Source organism: Ochotona curzoniae, unplaced genomic scaffold (genome assembly GCF_017591425.1).
Source record: "Ochotona curzoniae isolate NIBS_2020 unplaced genomic scaffold, NIBS_Ocur_1.0 contig_1014, whole genome shotgun sequence".
Taxonomy (NCBI): domain Eukaryota; kingdom Metazoa; phylum Chordata; class Mammalia; order Lagomorpha; family Ochotonidae; genus Ochotona; species Ochotona curzoniae.
Genome location: NW_024464920.1, coordinates 36,466,832 through 36,488,474, shown reverse-complemented (window position 1 = coordinate 36,488,474; position 21,643 = coordinate 36,466,832). Strand labels below are relative to the sequence as shown.

The 21,643-nt window shown below is 57.2% G+C and overlaps 1 protein-coding gene across 1 annotated transcript in view; it reads left to right on the top strand.

Annotated features, from left to right (window-relative positions):
* LRP1 (LDL receptor related protein 1) overlaps positions 1 to 21,643 on the top strand; it is a 74,943-nt gene that overhangs the window by 30,715 nt on the left and 22,585 nt on the right. Inside the window, exons 12-41 of the mRNA XM_040983235.1 lie at positions 291 to 471; positions 1,216 to 1,438; positions 2,362 to 2,563; positions 2,775 to 2,900; positions 5,535 to 5,675; positions 5,770 to 5,895; positions 6,259 to 6,375; positions 6,653 to 6,733; positions 8,265 to 8,432; positions 10,936 to 11,118; positions 11,423 to 11,623; positions 12,498 to 12,743; positions 12,903 to 13,100; positions 13,935 to 14,139; positions 14,258 to 14,422; positions 14,926 to 15,170; positions 15,415 to 15,546; positions 15,769 to 15,996; positions 16,105 to 16,279; positions 16,360 to 16,454; positions 16,551 to 16,700; positions 16,789 to 16,929; positions 17,172 to 17,306; positions 18,762 to 18,893; positions 19,154 to 19,288; positions 19,444 to 19,573; positions 19,675 to 19,801; positions 20,123 to 20,274; positions 20,360 to 20,484; positions 20,758 to 21,135. Of these exons, the coding sequence (XP_040839169.1) occupies positions 291 to 471; positions 1,216 to 1,438; positions 2,362 to 2,563; positions 2,775 to 2,900; positions 5,535 to 5,675; positions 5,770 to 5,895; positions 6,259 to 6,375; positions 6,653 to 6,733; positions 8,265 to 8,432; positions 10,936 to 11,118; positions 11,423 to 11,623; positions 12,498 to 12,743; positions 12,903 to 13,100; positions 13,935 to 14,139; positions 14,258 to 14,422; positions 14,926 to 15,170; positions 15,415 to 15,546; positions 15,769 to 15,996; positions 16,105 to 16,279; positions 16,360 to 16,454; positions 16,551 to 16,700; positions 16,789 to 16,929; positions 17,172 to 17,306; positions 18,762 to 18,893; positions 19,154 to 19,288; positions 19,444 to 19,573; positions 19,675 to 19,801; positions 20,123 to 20,274; positions 20,360 to 20,484; positions 20,758 to 21,135 (5,043 nt within the window). The remainder of the gene's footprint in view (positions 1 to 290; positions 472 to 1,215; positions 1,439 to 2,361; positions 2,564 to 2,774; positions 2,901 to 5,534; positions 5,676 to 5,769; positions 5,896 to 6,258; positions 6,376 to 6,652; positions 6,734 to 8,264; positions 8,433 to 10,935; positions 11,119 to 11,422; positions 11,624 to 12,497; positions 12,744 to 12,902; positions 13,101 to 13,934; positions 14,140 to 14,257; positions 14,423 to 14,925; positions 15,171 to 15,414; positions 15,547 to 15,768; positions 15,997 to 16,104; positions 16,280 to 16,359; positions 16,455 to 16,550; positions 16,701 to 16,788; positions 16,930 to 17,171; positions 17,307 to 18,761; positions 18,894 to 19,153; positions 19,289 to 19,443; positions 19,574 to 19,674; positions 19,802 to 20,122; positions 20,275 to 20,359; positions 20,485 to 20,757; positions 21,136 to 21,643) is intronic.

Sequence of the window (21,643 nt, the reverse complement as noted above, 5' to 3'; positions counted from 1 at the left end):
AGCTAGACATGTAACCCAGGGCTCCAGTAGGGCTTAACCAATAGGCCAGTCACCACCTGCCCCTCAGGTGCTGTTTGAGGAAACTGTCCCAACACAAATGGGGTCATGCAGGCAGTCTTCCCCATCTCTGCCTCCAGCCTCTCCTCCCCTACTTGTTAGAACACCAGAGGTTTCCTATATCCTGTGCCTAGCACCTTGGTTCAAAGGTCCCATGCATCCTGGAGGGTGGCAGTTTTGAACTTCCTCTGAGACTCTCCCTCCCCATTCCTACCACCCCATTGCCACCCCAGGCATCCACAATGTGGAAGGTGTGGCTGTGGACTGGATGGGCGACAATCTCTACTGGACGGACGATGGGCCCAAGAAGACCATCAGCGTGGCCAGGCTGGAGAAAGCTGCCCAGACACGCAAGACCTTAATTGAGGGCAAAATGACTCACCCCAGGGCCATCGTGGTGGATCCGCTCAATGGGTGAGTCCCAGGACTGCAGGGTGGAAGGAGTCACAAGGGTGTACACTCCTCAGAGGACTGGGAGTGAGACAATGTGAGTCAGGACAGAGCTGCCAAGGCCAGACATTTAAGACAGCTCTGACTCCAGGGCAAGGGGAGTGATGCCTCAAACACATAAACAAAAATCTGAGCCTGTTGCCCCCAGACCAGAGACCTTCTCCGCATCCTACTAGCCATAGGAGGAAACCTGCCTTCTTGGCCAGTCCAGGAAGACCATGTAGGGTGCTTGTCTGGCCTCATCTGCACCTCTTGTCCTACTGCCTGTCCTCTGTCGTTCCCACCAAACCCAGCTTCCCCTGTGACTCCCTGTACCTGGAACCCCCAGATCTGTGAAGGTCTGTCTCCCTCAGCACCAAGACAGATCCGCATGTGGCCCCCACCTGTGCCCCAGCCACTGCCCAGCTCCTCACTATTTCATTTCCTGCCTTTTATCACTCTCTCACATGGCCATGACTGACTTGGCTTCTTATAGGATGTGAACTCCATGAAAGCCAGGGCCCTTGGCTAACTCCTCTGGATTCCTGCATGCCAGAACCATGCCCTGTGGGCAGTAGACAGATACTCAACCCAAAACACAGATGCAGTGGAGGAATGAATGAATTAGCAAGACCCTTAGGAGGAGTTCTGGACTATGGAGTGGGATCTCAGGAGAGGCTGTTGATGGCATGGGTGGCCCACGGGATGCTGACTGGTGACTGTTTACAGGTGGATGTACTGGACAGACTGGGAAGAGGACCCCAAGGACAGCCGGCGAGGGCGGCTGGAGAGGGCCTGGATGGACGGCTCCCATCGAGACATCTTTGTCACTTCGAAGACGGTGCTTTGGCCTAATGGGCTGAGCCTGGACATCCCAGCTGGGCGCCTCTACTGGGTGGATGCCTTCTATGACCGCATTGAGACCATCCTGCTCAATGGCACAGACCGGAAGGTGAGCAGACGAACATTCCTGTGGGTGCCACTGGATGGCCTGGAGGTCCGGGCAGGTCTGTGCGTGTCTGTGTGCTTGCGGCTTTGCTATGCTGCATCATTTGAGTATTTCTGCTACAGGTGTAGATCCATGTCTGTCCACATAGTGTGTGGACACACTGGTGTTTGTCTCTGTGTGAGTGTGAGAAGCTACACTTGGGTCATTATGTGCCGCATAGGTCATGTTCACATCTAGGTGTATGGACCAGACTCTTCCTTGGTACATCAAGCCCTTTATGGTATAGCTTCTGTAGTCTCATTTCTCTCCTGCTCCCCACATTACAACACCCTAAACAGGCAGCGCAGACAGCTTGTCATTCCTGGCACACCTAATAGTGCACCCACCCTCTGCCATTGCTTCTGTAGTAATTCCAGCCTGGAAAGTACATCCCCAGCTCCTGTTCCCCTGGCAACGAGCTTGAGGCCAGCTACTCTAGGCCTGCCCTTCCTCCTCATGACATTATCCAAGTGTGCCTTCCATAGGGCCTTGGGAAACTTGAGGGCAGGGGCTCTGGCTTTTTTGACTTTCAGTGCCCACCACCACTGAGCCCGTAACATATTCTACTGAATGTCTTGTGTGGAGAAATAAGTGAATGAATTCTACTGTCTGCTCAGTTGTGTGGGGGCATGTGTGTTGAGAGGAACTGGAGTGAAGATAAATGTGCCCAAGAGAGGGATGAATAGAAAACTTGGTCACCCACATCCCTGCTCTGTCACCTGCTGGCTTCAGGGTTTGTCACTCTTCACAAGAGCTCCCAGGCTAATGAAGAAACAAGGTCCATGCCCAGAACACAGAGATGGTCCCTAGGCTGCCTCCCCACCCCCACCCTGGCCAGATACCCCCATTTGTCTCCCAGATCCTTAGTCATATGCCTTTATTCCTAGATTGTGTATGAGGGTCCTGAGCTGAACCATGCTTTTGGCCTGTGTCACCATGGCAACTACCTCTTCTGGACCGAGTACCGCAGTGGCAGTGTTTACCGCTTGGAGAGGGGTGTGGGAAGTGTGCCGCCCACCGTGGTCCTTCTACGTAGCGAGCGGCCGCCCATTTTTGAGATCCGCATGTATGACGCCCAGCAGCAGCAAGGTACCACCAACGGGGTGGAGCTTGGGTGGGGGTGGGTTCTGGCCTGGGACTTGGAGCCTCCTCCTCTGGGGGCTGATGAGACATCTTTCTTCGGTTCCTCTCCAACATGTTTCCCTTCCTCCCCTGTCCCTCATCTCCCTGCTCTGCATTTCCTGACTCTGCTTCTGCCTGTCCCCATCCTTCTCGGTTCCCTCTCCATCACTCCCCACAGTGGGCACCAACAAGTGCCGAGTAAACAATGGTGGCTGCAGCAGCTTGTGCCTGGCCACTCCCGGGAGCCGCCAGTGTGCCTGCGCGGAGGACCAGGTGTTGGACACGGATGGCGTCACATGCTTGGGTATGAGGGACCGGGCTGGGAGAAGGAGAACTGCCACCCACGACACACCTACTCAGGCAACTAGAAACCAGGCAGGGGCCACTGGAGGGGCCCAGCCTAAGAAAAGGAGTGAAGAGGGGCTTTGAGAGCCAATAGGAAGCAAGAGGTGGTCAGAAGAGAAAGCCCTGGGGACTAAAAGAGTGATTGAAGGAGCTGGAGGGCAGGTGGATGGGTGGGGACTGAGCAATGGGCCAGCTGGGGAAGGAGGAAACACTTCCTAATGCCTTTTGGACTTCTCTTCCCAGTATTGAGTAGTTAAAATGTTGGAAAATTCAAAGAAACAAAGGCCACGTGCCTGCAAGGAGCATCACAGCATTGTTAGCCCTGATGCCAGACTGCCCTTGGTCCCTGGCTGGGCAGCAGCCTCACTTCTCATGTAGCCGGGGCCACTCTGGATGCAATTGTCCTTGACCCCTTTCGGCTCATGGATGTGACAGCATTTTATGTATAATTACTCTTGCAATTTTTTTTAATAGCCTGTTTTTTTAAAAAATAAAAGTGGGTTGTGCTCACTGTAAAAACAAATATGTATGCAAGACTGAAAGACACAAAAGCAACAGGACAGCTCCCCCCAGTTTGAACCTGGCTGTCACTCAGATTTCTCTATGCAGTCACCTAAACGGAATCATGACACTTTGGTCATTCTGTCCCCTGGCCCTCTCTCACTGTTAATGGGTAGGAGACATATTGTCCCCAACCACTTCCCTACTGTTGGATGCCTTGGTTCAAGTTTTTCACTGTAGTCACGGCCAATGTATGCTGGCCATGGACTGTGTGCCAGGCATTAGACTATAAGCATTTCCTATGCAGTAGCTATTTACTCATTAAAAACTGCCCCATGGCAAAGGATCAAGTCTAGAAAGTCTGACCTGGAGTCCGTTTCTTAGCCACAGCTTCAGCTGTTTCTCAGGTCTTCACGCCTCCGCTCATCCCACAGTTCCATGTAGTCTCCTTATAGTCGAATCCCAGAAATGGCCATGCATCAGTAGGCTATAGTGTATGACTGGGAGCAAGTGCCCTGACACCAGCTGCAGGGGGAGGTTAAGGAATGAAAGGGCCTGGGTGAGGGAACGATCGTTTCCATGAACACTGATATCATCAAAACCTGAACTAGGCGTGACTTTGGAGAACATGATGCTGAGCCCCAATCGAAAGTCTGAAGATTGAGGAAATGGTAGGCAGCCTGGGAGTCCCTGTAGAAGAAATGGATGCCACTGTTTCTGTTTGCTATTGTTTTATTTTAACAAAAATTATATATTTGAAAGACAGTTACATAGAGCAAGTGATCTTGCATTCACTGGTTCATGTTCCATATAGCCACAATGACCAGAGCTGGCCTGATCTGAAGCCAGGAGCCTGGAGTTTTTCCCAGGTCTCCCACACAGGTGGCAGGGGTTCAAGCACTTGAGCCATCCTCTGTTGCTTTCTGAAGTGCATGGGTAAGAAGCTGGATCAAAAGTGGAACAACCAGGATTCATAAAATGGTGTCCATATGGGATGCCAATACTGCAGGCATGTTACCTACTGTTCCATGGCACCACCCCCAAAATTGGTCTAGTTTACTCATCTAAAAGTTTACACGGATATTTTTTTCAAACTTTGTTTTATTTGAAAGGCAGAGAGACGCAGAGAAAGTCAGAGATCTCCACTTTTGCTTCACTCCCCCAAATGCCCGCAAAATAGCCAGTGCTGAGCCAGGCTGAAGCCAGCAATCTGCGATCAATCTGGGTCTTCCATATGGGTATCAGGGACCCAGCCATTGGAGCCATCACCCACTGCCTCCCAGGGTGCCTGTTAGTAGGAAGCTGCGATCAGGAGTCAGAGCCAGGACTGAACCAGGCCACCACAAAGTGGGATGCAGGTGTCCCAGGCTGCACCTCAGCCAGGTGCCCAGCACCCAGGAAGGAGAAGGGAAGGATGGTCAGGAAGTGGTAGTGTGGAGCCAGGGCACTTGTCAACCTCCGGGTCCATGGAGCCATTGGGTAAAGGAGGGGATCCTGGGGAGTTTCAGAGATGAGAGAGTGCATAGGAGTGAGGGTGGGGCACAGGGATCCTGGCCTTCTCAGTTACCAGTGCAAATGACAGCGACTGGGTGGTGTTTTTGTTGTTATTATTTTGTTTTGTTTTGTTTTTCCGGTGGTGTTTTTCCTACTAGGACCGCAGTAAGGGTGAGGTAAGGGTGTGACACCTGTAGGCTGCTGGGGCCTCCCTTCACTCCTGCTGCAAGAGTTGATGCATCTGTGAAAGGGGTCCAGGGTAGGGCCTGAGGGGTCTCAGGGATAACCCCCAAGGTCATGGAGGAGGCAGGGAGGGCTGGGGACAGACATGGCTCAGGCATGAGAAGGGACTGAGCGGCTCGAGGCTCTCTTGCAAGCTCTTCTCTTCAGGCCTCACTGCAGTGTAGGAATTATCAGAGAGGAGACAGATTGGCATGCTCCCTCCAGAGAATGTCTTCTCTAAGCCTTGAGTCCTAGGGAAAAATGACCCTGTATTCCATAAGCAAAACAAATCAAGTGTGTGGCTGAGGGGGCTTAGCACCTATCCCAGGACCTGGGTCTTACTTTCCCCCGCCTCACACTCCTGTGGTGCCCACAGCGAACCCATCCTACGTGCCCCCACCCCAGTGCCAGCCGGGCGAGTTTGCCTGTGCCAACAGTCGCTGCGTCCAGGAGCGCTGGAAGTGCGATGGAGACAATGACTGCCTGGACAACAGCGACGAGGCGCCGGCCCTCTGCCGTGAGTGCCTGGCCTGCCTGCCAGCCCGTGGGACAGCTGGGTTCTGACTGCCTGTGACTCACACATGCTCACTGATCCCTTCCCCTTAACCCAGATCAACATACCTGCCCCTCCGACCGATTCAAGTGTGAGAACAACCGGTGCATCCCCAACCGCTGGCTCTGTGATGGGGACAACGACTGCGGGAACAGTGAGGACGAGTCCAATGCCACTTGTTCAGGTGAGGAACGTGAGGGCTTGGGAAGAGAGAGCTCAGGGCAGGGAGAATGAGGGGGTCAGAGTCTCCAGGACAGGAGTGGGAGGGTCTGCTGCACCCCTTTCCCCAGCTGGGAAGACTGGGGGCAACTGGACTTGTAGTTCTAGGCTACAGATGGAAGCCAGGCAAAGGGATCTTCTTGGAGGGTTCTAGAGGCCTCTAGAGAGAGAAGGAGAGAGAGGGTAAGACATGCAGCCCAGGGCCACATAGATGGTTTTGAACTTCTCCAAGAGAAGTGGTTTTGGACTCTGGACAACAAGGGCAGAGGACATGAGGAAAGCAAAGCCGGTCAGAACAATGACGCTCTGTGTCCATCCCTGTCCCCAGCTCGCACCTGCCCTCCCAATCAGTTCTCATGCGCCAGTGGCCGCTGCATCCCCATCTCTTGGACATGTGATCTGGATGATGACTGTGGGGACCGCTCTGACGAATCAGACTCTTGTGGTAAGAGGGGTGGTGGCGGTGAGGCCAAGCTGGGCCTTGGGAAGGGGAAACCTGGAAAGCCTCTGCAGCCTAGTGCCCTGGGGGGCCTGGGCAAGTTTTATCTGCAGATCAGGAGTGCTGGCAATCCCAGTGCTGGTCACAGCTCCAGCAAGCACAGCAAGCAGTTGGCACAGGGCCTGAATGCAGTGACTAATGAGGGCTAAGGAAGTCCTCTCTGAGCAGTGAGGATGCTTTGTTACCCTAGGAACCCTGCTCAGCTCCTCTTTCTCCCCCACAGCCTATCCCACCTGCTTCCCCCTGACTCAGTTCACCTGCAACAATGGCAGATGTATCAACATCAACTGGAGATGCGACAACGGTAAGAGCTGGCCCCTGTCGGCTGCTGGCTGCTGTGATTCCTGGGAGAGCTAGAAGCTGTAGCCAGGCCATAGATGAGTTAGGGAAAGGGGCTTGAGAACCAAGTACCCCGAAGTCCTGCTGGGTTGGCCGGGAGAAGAGGAGCTGGGAATGCCTCGGGGAGCAACAATGGACCAAAGGGAGACCTTCCTAGGGCCAGTTAGCACCATTTCACTGCCTCCTCATGGCCAGAGTTGCCCACCCTGGGCCAGGGCTCGGGTGCCAGGAAATGATGAGTGAGAGGGATTGGAGCAAGGAAAGCCTGGGTTGCCTCACTTCCTCCTCCCCACAAGCTCCCATCTTCTGGAGTCCTTGGTACAACCCCCCCAGGCTCTGGGTTGTGGACTCAGGAGCCCACCTGGTGGGCCCAGCGCGGTGGCACAGTGGTTAAGGAGCCCACCTGGTGGTCACCCATGGGTCAGGTGACGTCAGCAAGCGGTTTTGTGTGTGTGTGTGTGTGTGTACACTATTGAGCTCTGTCATGTATATGTGTGTGTGCTATATTGGACTCTGGTGTGTGTGTGTGTATCATGTTGGGCTCTGTCATGTCTGGTGTTTGTTGGGATGCACTTCCCAGCACTGCAGCCTGGCTGTCGTATGTGGGCCTAGGCTAGTCAATGCCACATTGACCCTCGTCCCTGCCGTGTCTCACGTGCCAATGGCTGCCCTGGCGGTTTCTGTGTTTCAGAGAAGGATTGTGGGGACGGCTCTGACGAAAAGACCTGTCCTGAGCCTGCCGGTCAGTGCATAGAAGCACATGCACCATCACCCAGAGGCCATCCCCGGGGCCCATAGGCTCCCCGTCTCCACTCCTACCCCTGAGCTGCAGCCCAGAGAGAAAGCAGGGGTTGGCGGAAACATAGAGAGACAGGGTGCCATGCCCGGACAGACAGGGCAGGAGAGTGTCAGAGTAGCTCACGCCAAGAGGGAGGCAGATCATGCCTCTGCCCTATGCCTCCTGTGGCCCTTCCTCAAGGTCTACAAGCAGGATGTCCTCCATTCAGCTGCCTCAGAAACCTCTGTCTGCAAGAAGCCCCCACCTCACCAGACACCCACACCCAGGGCAGAGTGCCCCCACAAGCTCCGGTGGGGGCTCAAGAAATCCCTCCACCCAGCAGAGGCCACCCCCAGACTAGAGAAAGCCCTACATCCTCCTGTGAAAGCCACAGACCTCTTTCCCTGACTCTGCCACAAGAGCATCTGGGAACGTTTCCTGTTCCTCAGGCCTGCACTCCCCAAGACTCAGCAAGGGCCCTCATGGAGCCTGCCCTGCCCCTTCACCCCGCCATGGGCCATGGTGCATGCTGCAGTCTATGCAGTTTCTGTGTCTTTTCTGTTTATTGTTTTCTCAGTGGGGGTGGGTGGTTGAGGGTGGGCTGCAGGTGGGACTGAGGAAAGGTGGAGGGGGTGCATCACAGAGCTGGGGTCACAGAGGCAGTCACCCTGCTAATGACTCCCCTTTCTCTCTTCCCCATCCCCTGCATCCACTCCAGACAACGACTGTGGGGACAACAGCGACGAGGCCGGCTGCAGCCACTCCTGCTCCAGCACCCAGTTCAAATGCAACAGTGGGCGCTGCATCCCTGAGCACTGGACCTGTGACGGAGATAATGACTGTGGGGACTACAGCGACGAGACACATGCCAACTGCACCAACCAGGGTGGGCCCCAGGGCTGAGCCAGAGATGGTAGCCAGGCCAGGAGGTTCCGGCTCCCCCTGCGGGGAGAGGGAGAGTGCCACTGATGTTTGGCACCAGGGCCTTGTAGTGGGGCCTGTGGCCTTGGTTTGGTTTGCACTCCGTCTCTGCTGTGTGTTTGTTTTCTGAGTGGCCTTGAGCAGGTTGCTTAATCCCTCCTGGGCCTCTGTGAGTTGTGTCTGCAGAGTGGGGTAATAACAGCCCCAACATATGGCATGAGGAGGCTTGCAGCTCCCTGCACAGGGTCTATGTTGAGAAATCGTAGCTCGCAGGAGCAGGAAAGAACCAGGGCCAGACAGGGATGGGCTCCGCAAGGTGCCCCCAGGATCCAGCTTAGGGGTACTGGGGGTGGACTCTTCCGGAGGGCACAGGTCAACAATGAGGGCAAAGCACAGCCAAGGACCACAGAAATCAGAAGCACAGACTTGTCTATGAAAGCTACACTCTTCACAGTAAGGTATTCACTTCCCGGGCCGCACTGTAGTGCCACAGCGGAGCAGCACAGGTGGAACGGCAGGAGCCATAGAAATGCACTGCCCTGCCATCATGGAAGCAGGAGTTCAAGTCGCAGACCAGACTGTGGGCAGGGCCAGGTCCTTTTGAGGCACAGCGTGGGCGCTGTCCCTGGCCTCCGTAACCTTAAGGATGGTGAGGGGTCATGGCTGATGGCAGCTTTGTTCTTGTCTCTGCCCTTATCATCACACGTGACTTCCCCCACATGCAGGTGTCTGAGCCCCATTCCCCCCCCTCCCATTTATATCTAGAAAGCAGTCAGTCTTGATAAGTTAGTCCTAATAACCTTACCGTAGGCCTATCACCTGCAAGTCTGGATGTCGGAGTCAGGGCCCATTCACAGCTGTCGCAGGGAGGGCTTCCACATTGTCCCAGGGAATGCAGTTCAACCCGTCATAGCTGGCAGGTGGCAGTAAAAGGGAGAATACTACAGCCTTGCCTGCCACAGATCCCTCGAGCCTCCAGCCCTGCCCTGCTGAGTAAGGATCCCACTGAGCAGCCCCCAGCCCTGTGAGAGAGGATAGGCGAGTGATAGGAAAATCGAGAAACAGCACCCAAGTCTCCAGAGCCATTCCTGAGAAGGGATGAGTGTGTGTGTTGGGGGAAGGGGGTGTGTAGACAAGAGATAGCACCTCAGGCTGCTGAGAAGGGGCCCCTGGAGGCTGTGGGGTGTAGTAGAGCTCCTGCCCTCCCTCCTTCGGTGAGCAGGCAGGCTGGGACAGGTCACTGTCTCGGTGAGCAGGCTTCCTCCTCCATGAACTAGGGTGAGAGTGGCCTGACGTGGGGGCACATGTCTGCCAGGCCATGGCCACTCAGGGGGAGGCAGGATTTTATTTAATTACCCCACCCTATGGGGAAATTAGATGTGGGTAACTGGACAAGGCAGAGCCAGGATGGGAGGTCTTCAGAGGTGGAGGGACTAGAATGGGGAACTCTATAGTAAAGAACTTAGAAGGTGAATCTGAGTACTTCTGTAGGGTGAAGGGGTGCCAGGCAGGGGCAGTCCTACCAGGGAAGCCTCAAATAGGGACAGCAGGAAATGCAGCTGCCCCCAAAGGAAATGGATCATAACCACAAGGAAAGTCAGGCACAAGCAGCCTTGAAGGACGTCAGAGCCAGCAGGTGCATGATGTGGGGAAAGGAGGTTCTTCCAAAAGACAGCCCTGCAAGACAACCAGTTGGAAAGGAATTCAGGGGCTCCAAAACAGACAATGGAAGTTTCAGGCCACACTTGTGGCAGGGAGGGCAGAGGGCTTTGCACAGCAGCCCTGTGAGGGGGAGGGTTAGCCCGGGAGGCCATGACCCTGAGCTGCCCCTGTCCTGCTCCCAGCCTCCTGAGTCAGCTACCCACACATGGCCAGAGTGAGCCCGACGAAGCATGTGTCAGGCCATGCCCCAGCCTGTCCTAGAGCCTGCACAAGCTCCCTGCAGTCCTAGAGGCAGGGCCAAGCCCCTCCCTGCCAGCCTGCGGCCCCACCCCCATTGTGGCCCTATGCTGCTGTGTCCTTCATGGATATCCCAAGGCTCTCTCTGATTCCTCCAGGACTCTGCTCACTCCGCTCCTCCCTAGAGGCTCCCAGCCCCATCCCTCTGCAGTTGTAGCTGCCCTAGTCATTGAAGTGCTGACCTGCCCCACACTCCCCCCACCAACTCCCTGAGGGCAAGGACTTGGTCTTCTTACTCACTGCTTCACTTGGCACACACATTTTGTGGGATGAATGAATGAGTAAAACTGATGCTTAGGCAGGAGTTCGCTGAGCTATGGCCTAACAAATCACTTACTGGTTGAGATCTTACGTATTGAAAACAGACACAGGGATCAAATGAGGCGAGTGACCACCAGGGCTCTGGCAGGTATCATATCTCCTCCTCCCCCCAAGGCTGGGCAGGTTGAGATGGGGGTAAGGTGCACCTCTCTCTCCTGATGCCTGCACCCCCCACCATCCTCCTGCAGCCACGAGGCCTCCTGGTGGCTGCCACACCGATGAGTTCCAGTGTCGGCTGGATGGACTGTGTATTCCCCTGCGGTGGCGCTGCGACGGGGACACAGATTGCATGGACTCGAGTGACGAGAAGAGCTGTGAGGGCGTGACCCATGTCTGTGACCCCAACGTCAAGTTCGGCTGCAAGGACTCAGGTAAAACGAAAGGCTAGAAGGGGACCTGGAATGGGGAGGGACAGGCAGGAGAGGCTGTGGCAAGAGAGACTCCCTGGCCTGGATGGGAAAGCCTGCACCTCACACACCTTCCACAGGGTAGAGCCCACAGAAAGCCCCCCAGCAGTCGTAGGCAGAGTGGTGCATCAGCCCTGCTGAGTGACCCCAAAGGCAAGGGCTCCCAATGTATTACAATCTGAATCTCACCGGGGCTGGGAAGAAGGGCACGACAGAGCAGGGAGGGCATGGGGGCCACCCACTGCCTCACGGTGCTGCCCTGTCTCAGCTCGGTGCATCAGCAAAGCGTGGGTGTGTGATGGCGACAATGACTGCGAGGACAACTCAGACGAGGAGAACTGCGAGTCCCTGGCCTGCCGGCCACCCTCACACCCCTGTGCCAACAACACCTCCGTCTGCCTGCCCCCCGACAAGCTGTGCGATGGCAACGATGACTGCGGGGACGGCTCGGATGAGGGCGAGCTCTGCGGTGAGCAGTGGGCAAGGACAGGCTGGGGGTCTGGAGGATAGGCACACCCAGGATGAGGGTTCCCCAACTGACTGCCTAGAGTGGTGATCTCGCCCTCTTGGGGGCAAGAAAACAGGCACAGAGAGGGCTGGTAGCCTAGACCAGGGTCATACAACCCTTAGAGGCACTACCTCCCTGCCCACATACACACTCATCCCATGGGCAGCAGGCAAGGCACCAGGGCTGAGTGCTGATGGCAAGGGCAGGCTCCTGGAGGCAGTGGAAATTGAACTGGGTTCCCAAGGATGAGTAGAACGCAGAGAGTGAACGAGACAGTGGGGGAGGAGGGTGCACCTCCAAGATCAGAAGAATGGAGGCTGAGGGAGGCTGGGGGAGATGGGGTGGGAAAGTCACACAGTGTGACTTGGGCAGGGGGAACAGAGCAGTCTTATCTGCTGTCATGCCCGGGCCGGAGGGTCAGCCGGTTCCTTGGAAGGATAGTAGGAGATAAGACGCAGGAATTGCTGACAGGTCACCAGCCAAGCCGATGATTCCAGCACCAAGACGTTCCCTGCCACCTCCCTTCTCACAGCCCTCCAGGCTTGGGAGCAGTGGGAAAAGTGGCTGCCCAGGGCTTAGACAAGAACTGAGATCCCAGCCCTGACCCCAAGATGGGGCAGGCAAGTGAGAAGCAGAGAATGGGAGATGAGTGGTGTGCTTAGCTCTGGGGTGTCACCCCTGGCCCGAGGATGCCCAGTGAGCCAGGAACGGAGAGAAGGAGAGCCTGGGCAAGGATCCAGGGCTTGGGGCCCAGCTGGTCAGGTACCTGCTATCTCTGGTGTACTGACCCTGAGCCTGCTCCTCTCTTCCTGCCCATCTCCCACTCTACCCCCAGACCAGTGCTCTCTGAATAATGGGGGTTGCAGCCACAATTGTTCGGTGGCACCTGGCGAAGGCATCGTGTGCTCCTGCCCCCTGGGCATGGAACTGGGGACCGACAACCACACCTGCCAGATCCAGAGCTACTGTGCCAAGCACCTCAAGTGCAGTCAGAAGTGTGACCAGAACAAGTTCAGTGTCAAATGCTCCTGCTACGAGGGCTGGGTCCTGGAACCCGACGGCGAGAGCTGCCGCAGCCTGGGTGAGACATGGGTGGGTGGTGGGACAGGCAGGCCTCCAGCTGCCCCAAGCTGGCCTTGATTGGCCAAACACCAAGGGCTGAGTCTCCATTCAGTTCCCTGGTTCTGGGGCCCCAGGAGGCAGCCAACCCCTGACCCCATCACCCACCTTCTCACCCCAGACCCCTTCAAGCCATTCATCATCTTTTCCAACCGCCATGAGATCCGCCGCATCGACTTGCACAAAGGAGACTACAGTGTCCTGGTGCCTGGACTGCGCAACACCATTGCCCTGGACTTCCACCTCAGCCAGAGCGCCCTCTACTGGACCGATGTGGTGGAGGACAAAATCTACCGGGGGAAGCTGCTGGACAATGGAGGTGATGCCAGTGCAGGGGGCGCAGGCACACCCACGGGACAGGGGTGGGGGACTTGGGGTGCCCAGGGCCATAGGCTCCAGGTCCTGGTGGCCCTGAGCACAGGCCTTTGCTCCCCAGTCCCCTTTAATTGGGTTAGATTTTGCTGTGGGTCTCAGTGCCTGACGGCCCATAATTACCGTCGGCAGAGCTCCTAGCCCAATAATTAAGAAAATGATCGTCCTTTCCTTTGGGACAGCCTGGAGCTCGGCTCCCCCAGCTCTTGGAATTGCAGGCTTGAGCAGAGAAAACCACTGGGAGGTGGAGCACCTGCCATCCACCCGCACGTCAGCTTCCTCTTTCACACACAACACACATACACACACATACACATACACTTGCGTGAGTGCACACAGTCCCTGGGCCCTGCCCACAGGGCCCGGGCATCCTGTAAGGTCAAGTCCAGCTGTTGTAAATCTCACACAACTTCACACGGTCTGCTGAGCAGAGGCTGTCTGTGGAGGGCACATTGTGTTAGAGGAGTAACAGTGATAGCCACCCTTCAAGGGTAACTTCTGGAAAGTTCTCTCCTCATGTCAAGGGCAGATCTGTCCCACAGAGCCACACCACCTCTGTTCTGACCCCCTTTCCTGATTCATCTCCTGATGAAGTAGAGGTTCCAAGAGAGGAAAGTGAAGATGTTGGGTCCTTCCCCCAACACCCACCCTCCACTGAGTCTGGGCACATCAGAGCTGTTGGCGTAGGCTCCAGGCTTGAAGTGGGGCTGGGAGTGGGGGCTCCTGGGATCCCCACACCATCCCAGAGATACTGACACCACAACCTGCTCTCGTCTTCCAGCCCTGACCAGCTTCGAGGTGGTGATACAGTACGGCCTGGCCACCCCCGAGGGCCTGGCAGTAGACTGGATCGCAGGCAACATCTACTGGGTGGAGAGCAACCTGGACCAGATCGAGGTGGCCAAGCTAGATGGCACCCTTCGCACCACCCTGCTGGCTGGAGACATAGAGCACCCCCGGGCCATTGCTCTGGACCCCCGGGATGGGTGAGACCCACCTGCCCTCTTATGAAGGCCTGATGCACCTGCCACCAACAGGACACTGCTATTTGCAGCCTTGCCCTTGGCCCCCTCCTGCCCCACTAACCCTTCCTTACTCCCACAGGATCCTGTTCTGGACAGACTGGGATGCCAGCCTGCCTCGAATTGAGGCAGCTTCCATGAGCGGGGCTGGGCGTCGCACCGTCCATCGGGAGACAGGCTCCGGGGGCTGGCCCAATGGGCTCACTGTGGACTACCTGGAAAAGCGCATCCTGTGGATTGATGCCAGGTCAGTGCCCACCTCACACCTGGGTGGAAGCAGGAAGGAAAGGGGGGTTAAGGATCAGACACAGCAGGAAGAGGGCTTGGGGGGAGGGGCCACAGGCAGAAGAGGATGGAAGCCGGGCTACCCCCCACAGCCACCCCCTACAGACCCTCTCCGAGTTCCAGCATGTGCCCTCTGGGGGGTGGTGGAGCTGGGTCACACACTGGTCTGTCTGTGCAGAGGGGTGCTTCCTTCTGACCCCTCCCCAGCCCTGTGTGCCCCCAGCAGCTCCAGGAAGCTATGAGCCCATGTACTCCACAGCCAGAGGCTTAGAGATGGGGTTCTGGCAGCAGGTAGCCTGGAACCTCTGGGCTTCTGGCCTCAGTTCTTCCGTGTGCTTGCTGCTCTGTGCTCTGTGGGGCAGACCAGGGCAGGGAGGAAGGGCACCCCCAGGCAGGGTGGTGGCCGGAGGGCTGGCGTCCCCCACCGCTGCTGGCATCCTTACTCTGCCCCGACCACACTCTCAGGTCAGATGCCATTTACTCAGCCCGTTACGACGGCTCCGGCCACATGGAGGTGCTCCGGGGACACGAGTTCCTGTCGCACCCGTTTGCAGTGACGCTGTATGGGGGGGAGGTGTACTGGACCGACTGGCGTACCAACACGCTGGCCAAGGCCAACAAATGGACCGGTCACAATGTCACGGTGGTTCAGAGGACCAACACCCAGCCCTTCGACCTTCAGGTCTACCATCCGTCCCGGCAGCCCATGGGTAAGAGCCAGGGGAAGGCCTCAGAGGCCTTGTTCTGCAGAACAGGGGTGGGCGAATGGCCTGGAGTCTGTGTTGGGCAGGCCGGGGTGAGCCCTCCTTATTAGCAGTGGAGCAGATCTAGCAGCAAAGCATGCAGACATGGGAGCAGGAGGGTGGGAGCAGGGGGCATGGTCTAGGTGAGAAAGGCCAGTAGGCAGGACCGACAGCCCCAACGGGTTCTTGCTCTTCCTTCCTCTGCTCCCAGCTCCCAATCCGTGTGAAGCCAACGGGGGCCGGGGCCCCTGTTCCCACCTGTGTCTCATCAACTACAACCGGACAGTCTCCTGCGCCTGCCCACATCTCATGAAACTACACAAGGACAATATCACCTGCTATGGTAGGGACACCCCTCTGTTCAGGCCAGGAGGCTGAGCAAGTGAGGGGACTCTGTACTGTGTCCCCTCATGGGACAGGCCCCAGACACCAGCACCAGGTCGGGAGCAAGGGGAGGGATGGCTGCATCCAGTGGGAGCCCAGTCAACAGGAGGAGGAGGGAACCTCCCTGGTCAGGGAGTCTGGGAGCGGGGTCCACCCTCAGTGACCCACTTGTGCCCCACAGAGTTTAAGAAATTCCTGCTGTATGCGCGCCAGATGGAGATCCGGGGCGTGGACCTTGATGCCCCCTACTACAACTATATCATCTCCTTCACGGTGCCCGACATCGACAATGTCACCGTGCTGGACTACGATGCCCGCGAGCAGCGTGTGTACTGGTCCGATGTGCGTACGCAGGCCATCAAACGCGCCTTCATCAACGGCACGGGAGTGGAAACAGTGGTCTCTGCAGGTGATGACCCCCACCCCACCCTGACCCCTGTTCCCCAGCTACCACAGTAGCTGCCCGAGCCAGTGCCCAACCTTCTCTAATGCTCACCCTTCCCCGTTACCCTGCTAGACCTCCCAAACGCCCATGGGCTGGCTGTGGACTGGGTCTCCCGGAATCTGTTCTGGACAAGCTATGACACCAACAAGAAGCAGATCAATGTGGCCCGGCTGGACGGCTCCTTTAAGAATGCAGTGGTGCAAGGCCTGGAGCAGCCCCATGGCCTGGTGGTCCACCCATTGCGGGGGTCGGTTCAGCGCCCAGGGGCTGGGGAGCATGACTGTGGGGGGCTGGCCAGGGGCACGCTCTGACCCTGCCCTCCCACAGGAAGCTCTACTGGACAGATGGTGACAACATCAGCATGGCCAACATGGACGGCAGCAACCGCACCCTGCTCTTCAGCGGCCAGAAGGGCCCTGTGGGTATGAGCCTGCCCCTCCTGTACCCACAGCTTCCTCTCCGACCCCCCAACCCTGAGCCCTCCTGACATTCTCTTCTCTTACCCTGACCCTTTTCAGGCCTGGCCATCGACTTCCCCGAAAGTAAACTCTACTGGATCAGCTCCGGGAACCACACCATCAACCGCTGTAACCTAGATGGCAGTGACCTGGAGGTCATAGACACCATGCGCAGCCAGCTGGGCAAAGCCACCGCCCTGGCCATCATGGGTGAGGACCCACAGAGGGTGGCAGGGTGGGAGGGAGCTGGTCCACGGGCTTTGTCGGGGGGCCTCATCCCCCCACCCCGCCTCCCCAGGGGACAAGCTGTGGTGGGCAGATCAGGTGTCAGAGAAGATGGGCACCTGCAACAAGGCTGACGGCTCGGGCTCCGTGGTCCTACGCAACAGCACCACCCTGGTGATGCACATGAAGGTCTATGATGAGAGCATCCAGCTGGGTACGTGGTGGGTCTGAGATGTGGGGCTCAGTGGGGCACCAGCCCATGCTGCAGCCAGGAGCAGCAGTCTGGGCAGCTAGATCCTCAAGGACCTGTGAGTGGGGTGGGTGGTGACCCCCCAGCAGGGCCAGGGTAAAGATGGTGACCATCCCACTCCAGAGCAGCCTGAGCTTGCTCCTGGGGTCCCCAGGAAGACGCCCCTGATCCTGCCATTTCCCTCTCACCTGCCCTGCTCCCCACAGACCATGAGGGCACCAACCCCTGCAGCGTCAACAACGGCGACTGCTCCCAGCTCTGCCTGCCCACATCGGAGACGACGCGCTCTTGCATGTGCACAGCTGGCTATAGCCTCCGGAGCGGACAGCAGGCCTGCGAGGGTCAGTGCCCAGCCTCTGCTTGCCAGCCCCTGCCCCCAGCTTTCCCAGCTTACAGCCTGACACCAGGGTTGGGGCAGGTGGGGGAGGGCAAGACCTCATTTCTCTCATTGCTCCTGGATTAGGTACTAACAGATTTCCTACTGTGCTGGGTGCCCTAGGAGTACCCTGGGGGCAAAGGTCCCTGTCTCTAGGCTCTTAGCCAGAAGACCAGGCCATCAGAGAGGGAAAGCCGCTGTACCATGAAGTGGCTTGAACTGCCCAGTGCCCATGGCAAGGTTTAAGTGGAGCCTAGCCAGCCTCACAGCAAGGGTGTGCCATGAGCTGCAGGAAAAAGTTCTAGATGTGCAGCAAGAGGGAACGCTAATGTACCACCGCAGTGCAGTGTACACTTCATACGCTAAGCCTGGAGTGGTGGGCTGGGTGTGGGAAAGTCCTGGAGATAAGACTGTGACGGAGGGCAGGGCTCCAGCTGGCTTTCTCAGTCGATGCCTCTGCCGCCACTGGTGCCTGGAACTGGTGTTTGGGGAAGATTAACCTGGCGGCAGCCAGCCGCAGCAGGGGGCGGGGGAAACCGAGGCCTGTCAGACCAGTTGCTAGGCTTTAGGGGTAATCCCAGGCTGAGGATCCAGGGTCTAGCCAGGCCCAGCAGCTTGGGCCACGGGAAAGGGCTGAGAGTCAGAGGTGTTGCACAAGTACTTGCTGACAACAGGCTGATGGACAGGCCCCGTGTTGGCGTCTCCCAGGGGTGTGCACCCCTGGAAACCCCTCTCTGTTGCTAATGTGAGTGCAGCAGCACCATGGACTCTTGCATGCAAGTGTTGGAAATACTGGAGTCTCAGAAATAACTCTTGCTAAATGCTAAGATCCACAGTAAAGCTTCAAGCACAGATTGCAGTCTCCGGGGTTTTCCTAGACACATGTAACTCTACCGTCTTTTTCCCATGGAGACTGAGTACCTGGGGCCCACTGGGTTTATCTGGGTAAACGTGGTCCCAGAGGATAAAGGCCAGGGAGGCAATGAAGGCTGCGTGCAGACAGGGCAGTACTGGGAAGGAAATTGTAAAGCTGGTGGTTGGCACTGGGGTCAGGTGCTGTGAGGGTGGAGTTCTGGGGCGTTGGCAAGAGGAGGGTGTGGTCCAGACAAGTCAGAGAGAGGACAGAGAGGAAGTTGAGGTTAAACAGAGGGCCAATCTGAAAAATCTAGACTTGGAGATGTCCCATCCTGATTGGCCTGAACCTCCCAGGCTCTCTCCCTGGAGGACCCATGTGGGGAGCCGCCTTGTAGGCGGGCAGCACAAGAAACAGCCATGTCTCTGCTGCCCTCTTGTGTCAGTGAGCAATCCTACAGGCACGCACCCTCCCAGCCAGGTGACTTGTGCGCGTGTGTGTGTGTGTGTGTGTGTGTGTGTGTGTGTAATGGTTCCGAGCAGAGTATAACACGCCCTTGCCTTCCAGGTGTGGGCTCATTTCTCCTATACTCTGTGCATGAAGGGATTCGGGGAATCCCTCTGGATCCCAATGACAAGTCTGACGCCCTGGTCCCTGTGTCAGGGACCTCTCTGGCTGTTGGCATTGACTTCCATGCTGGTGAGCAGTGTGCTAATACACACTTGGGGCAGGGGGTGGATAGTGGGATGTGACCCAGGAACTTCGGGGATGATACACTCAGGGTACTTGCACCTGCCCGAAGGGAGGGGTTGGCCACTGCTGTCCCTCCCACTGCCCTACCCCACTGCCCACATCCCCTTGCTACTCCTAGCATCTGCCACATGTTCTGGCCCTCCCTAAGTCTGCCACCTCCACCCCCATCTTAGTGGGCATCCTCACTTGGGCTCTTCCTCTTGCAGAGAATGACACCATCTACTGGGTGGACATGGGCCTAAGCACCATCAGCCGGGCCAAGCGGGACCAGACGTGGAGAGAGGATGTGGTGACCAACGGCATTGGTCGTGTGGAGGGCATCGCAGTGGACTGGATTGCAGGTGGCTGCTGGGGGTGGTCGGAAGCTCTACGTGATACAGAGGACTGTGGACATGGGACACGGGGTCCTAGAGGGGACGTAAAAAGGAGGGGCTGGGAGGGTGCCAGGGACACATCTCACCCCCCTCACTGACCTTTCTAAATCTCACTCCTTCAGGCAACATCTACTGGACAGACCAAGGCTTTGATGTCATCGAGGTTGCCAGGCTCAATGGCTCTTTCCGCTATGTGGTCATCTCCCAGGGTCTAGACAAGCCCCGGGCCATCACTGTGCATCCAGAGAAGGGGTGAGCAGCTGGGCAGGCTGTCTCGGGCCTGATGCAACCCCATCTTCGGCATGGTCTGGGTTCTTACCTTCTGCTCCACCCCACTTCACCTCCACGCACAGGTACCTGTTCTGGACTGAGTGGGGCCAGTACCCACGCATTGAGCGTTCACGGTTGGACGGCACGGAGCGGGTGGTGCTGGTTAATGCCAGCATCAGCTGGCCCAACGGCATCTCTGTGGATTATCAGGTTTGCCCTTGGCTGGGGAACTGATGGGTGGTCCTTCTGGCCTTGTATCCTGAGCAGCCCCCATTTAGTGAGAAGATGCAAAGAGCAGAGCAGCCAGCCTCCCTCCCAGGATGGAAGCCCAGTGAAGGAAGGACCCTCGGGCATGGAGAGTGGAGGGACTGAGAGAGTTCAGAGCTCAGTGGGCTGGAGGGCAGAGACTTGGAGGAGGGAAGCTTGAACAGAGGGTCTCCACTCAGGCCCACCAGCCCCAGTACAAGGGGATGAAAGGTAGGGTGTGGAAGGTAACACAGCCCTGGAGTGAACTGAGGCCTGTGCCTGCAGGATGGAAAGCTGTACTGGTGCGATGCCCGGACCGACAAGATAGAACGCATTGACCTGGAGACAGGTGACAACCGTGAGGTGGTGCTGTCCAGCAATAACATGGACATGTTTTCCGTGTCTGTGTTCCAGGAGTTCATCTATTGGAGTGACCGGTGAGGGCTGCTGTTCTCTTCCCTCCCTCCCTCCCATGCAGTGCCATCCAGCCCTGCCCCACTCATACCTCTCTCCCTCCACCAGGACCCACGCCAATGGCTCCATCAAGCGGGGGAGCAAGGACAATGCCACTGACTCTGTGCCACTGCGAACGGGCATTGGTGTCCAGCTCAAAGACATCAAAGTCTTCAACCGGGACCGGCAAAAAGGTAAGACTGGCCACCCCAAGCCAGGGCCTGAGGAAGAGATCCAAAGTGGTGACCAGAGACCTAGAGAGAAGGTAGGACTGCTGAGCAGAGGCAGAGGTACCATAGGGCTGACCTGGGGGGTGGGAGCCGGGGCTTCGAGAGACATCCAAGAAGGGCATGCTCAGGCAGGGCAGGTGCCTACCACAGTTGGCGTCAGGGCCCAGATGATGGGAGCAACTGCAGAACCTCACCCCTAGGCACATCCCACCTTATATAACATCTCCCTTTCACCAGGCACCAACGTGTGCGCCGTGGCCAATGGCGGCTGCCAGCAGCTGTGCCTGTACCGGGGCAGGGGCCAGCGGGCCTGCGCCTGTGCCCACGGGATGCTGGCAGAAGATGGTGCGTCATGCCGCGAGTATGCCGGCTACCTGCTCTACTCAGAACGCACCATTCTCAAGAGCATTCACCTGTCAGACGAGCGCAACCTCAATGCCCCCGTGCAGCCCTTCGAGGACCCAGAACACATGAAGAATGTCATTGCCCTGGCCTTTGACTATCGCGCCGGCACCTCCCCCGGCACCCCCAACCGCATCTTCTTCAGCGACATCCACTTCGGAAACATCCAGCAGATCAATGATGATGGCTCAGGGAGAACCACCATTGTGGAGAGTAAGTCACCCAGCAGGTGGGGTGTGGGACCCTCATCCCAGCCTCCCCTAGCCCACGTCCAAATCCCATTTGCCGCAGCGACATCCTATAGAAACAGCCGCCAATCATGGCACACCTGCTGTGGTTCCATGCAAGTTTCTCCTTTTTGGGAGTCACCAATGCCCAGCCCCCACCCCTACTCAGCTTAACAACCCCTTCCCCACGACCAGTCCCACGTCAAGGCCAAGGCCTGGCTCCAGTTGCAGATACAGGCTGGATCCTAACTCTGATCCTTTGGGAATTCAGCAGCTTAGACAAGCTTTGTATCCTTGCCAAGCCTAGCTCTGCCATCCATGTGAAGAGACAGGATGCTCCCGACAACTGTGCCCAGCTCAGCACCAGAGCACAGTGTAGGCCGTCCAGAAAGATCCCTAGGTCAGACTGCTGTCTTGGGGTGCTCACGGCTCTCTGTCTACCCCATCTTCCTTCTCTGGGCCAACTACTCCACTCCTTTGGCTCATTCACTTGT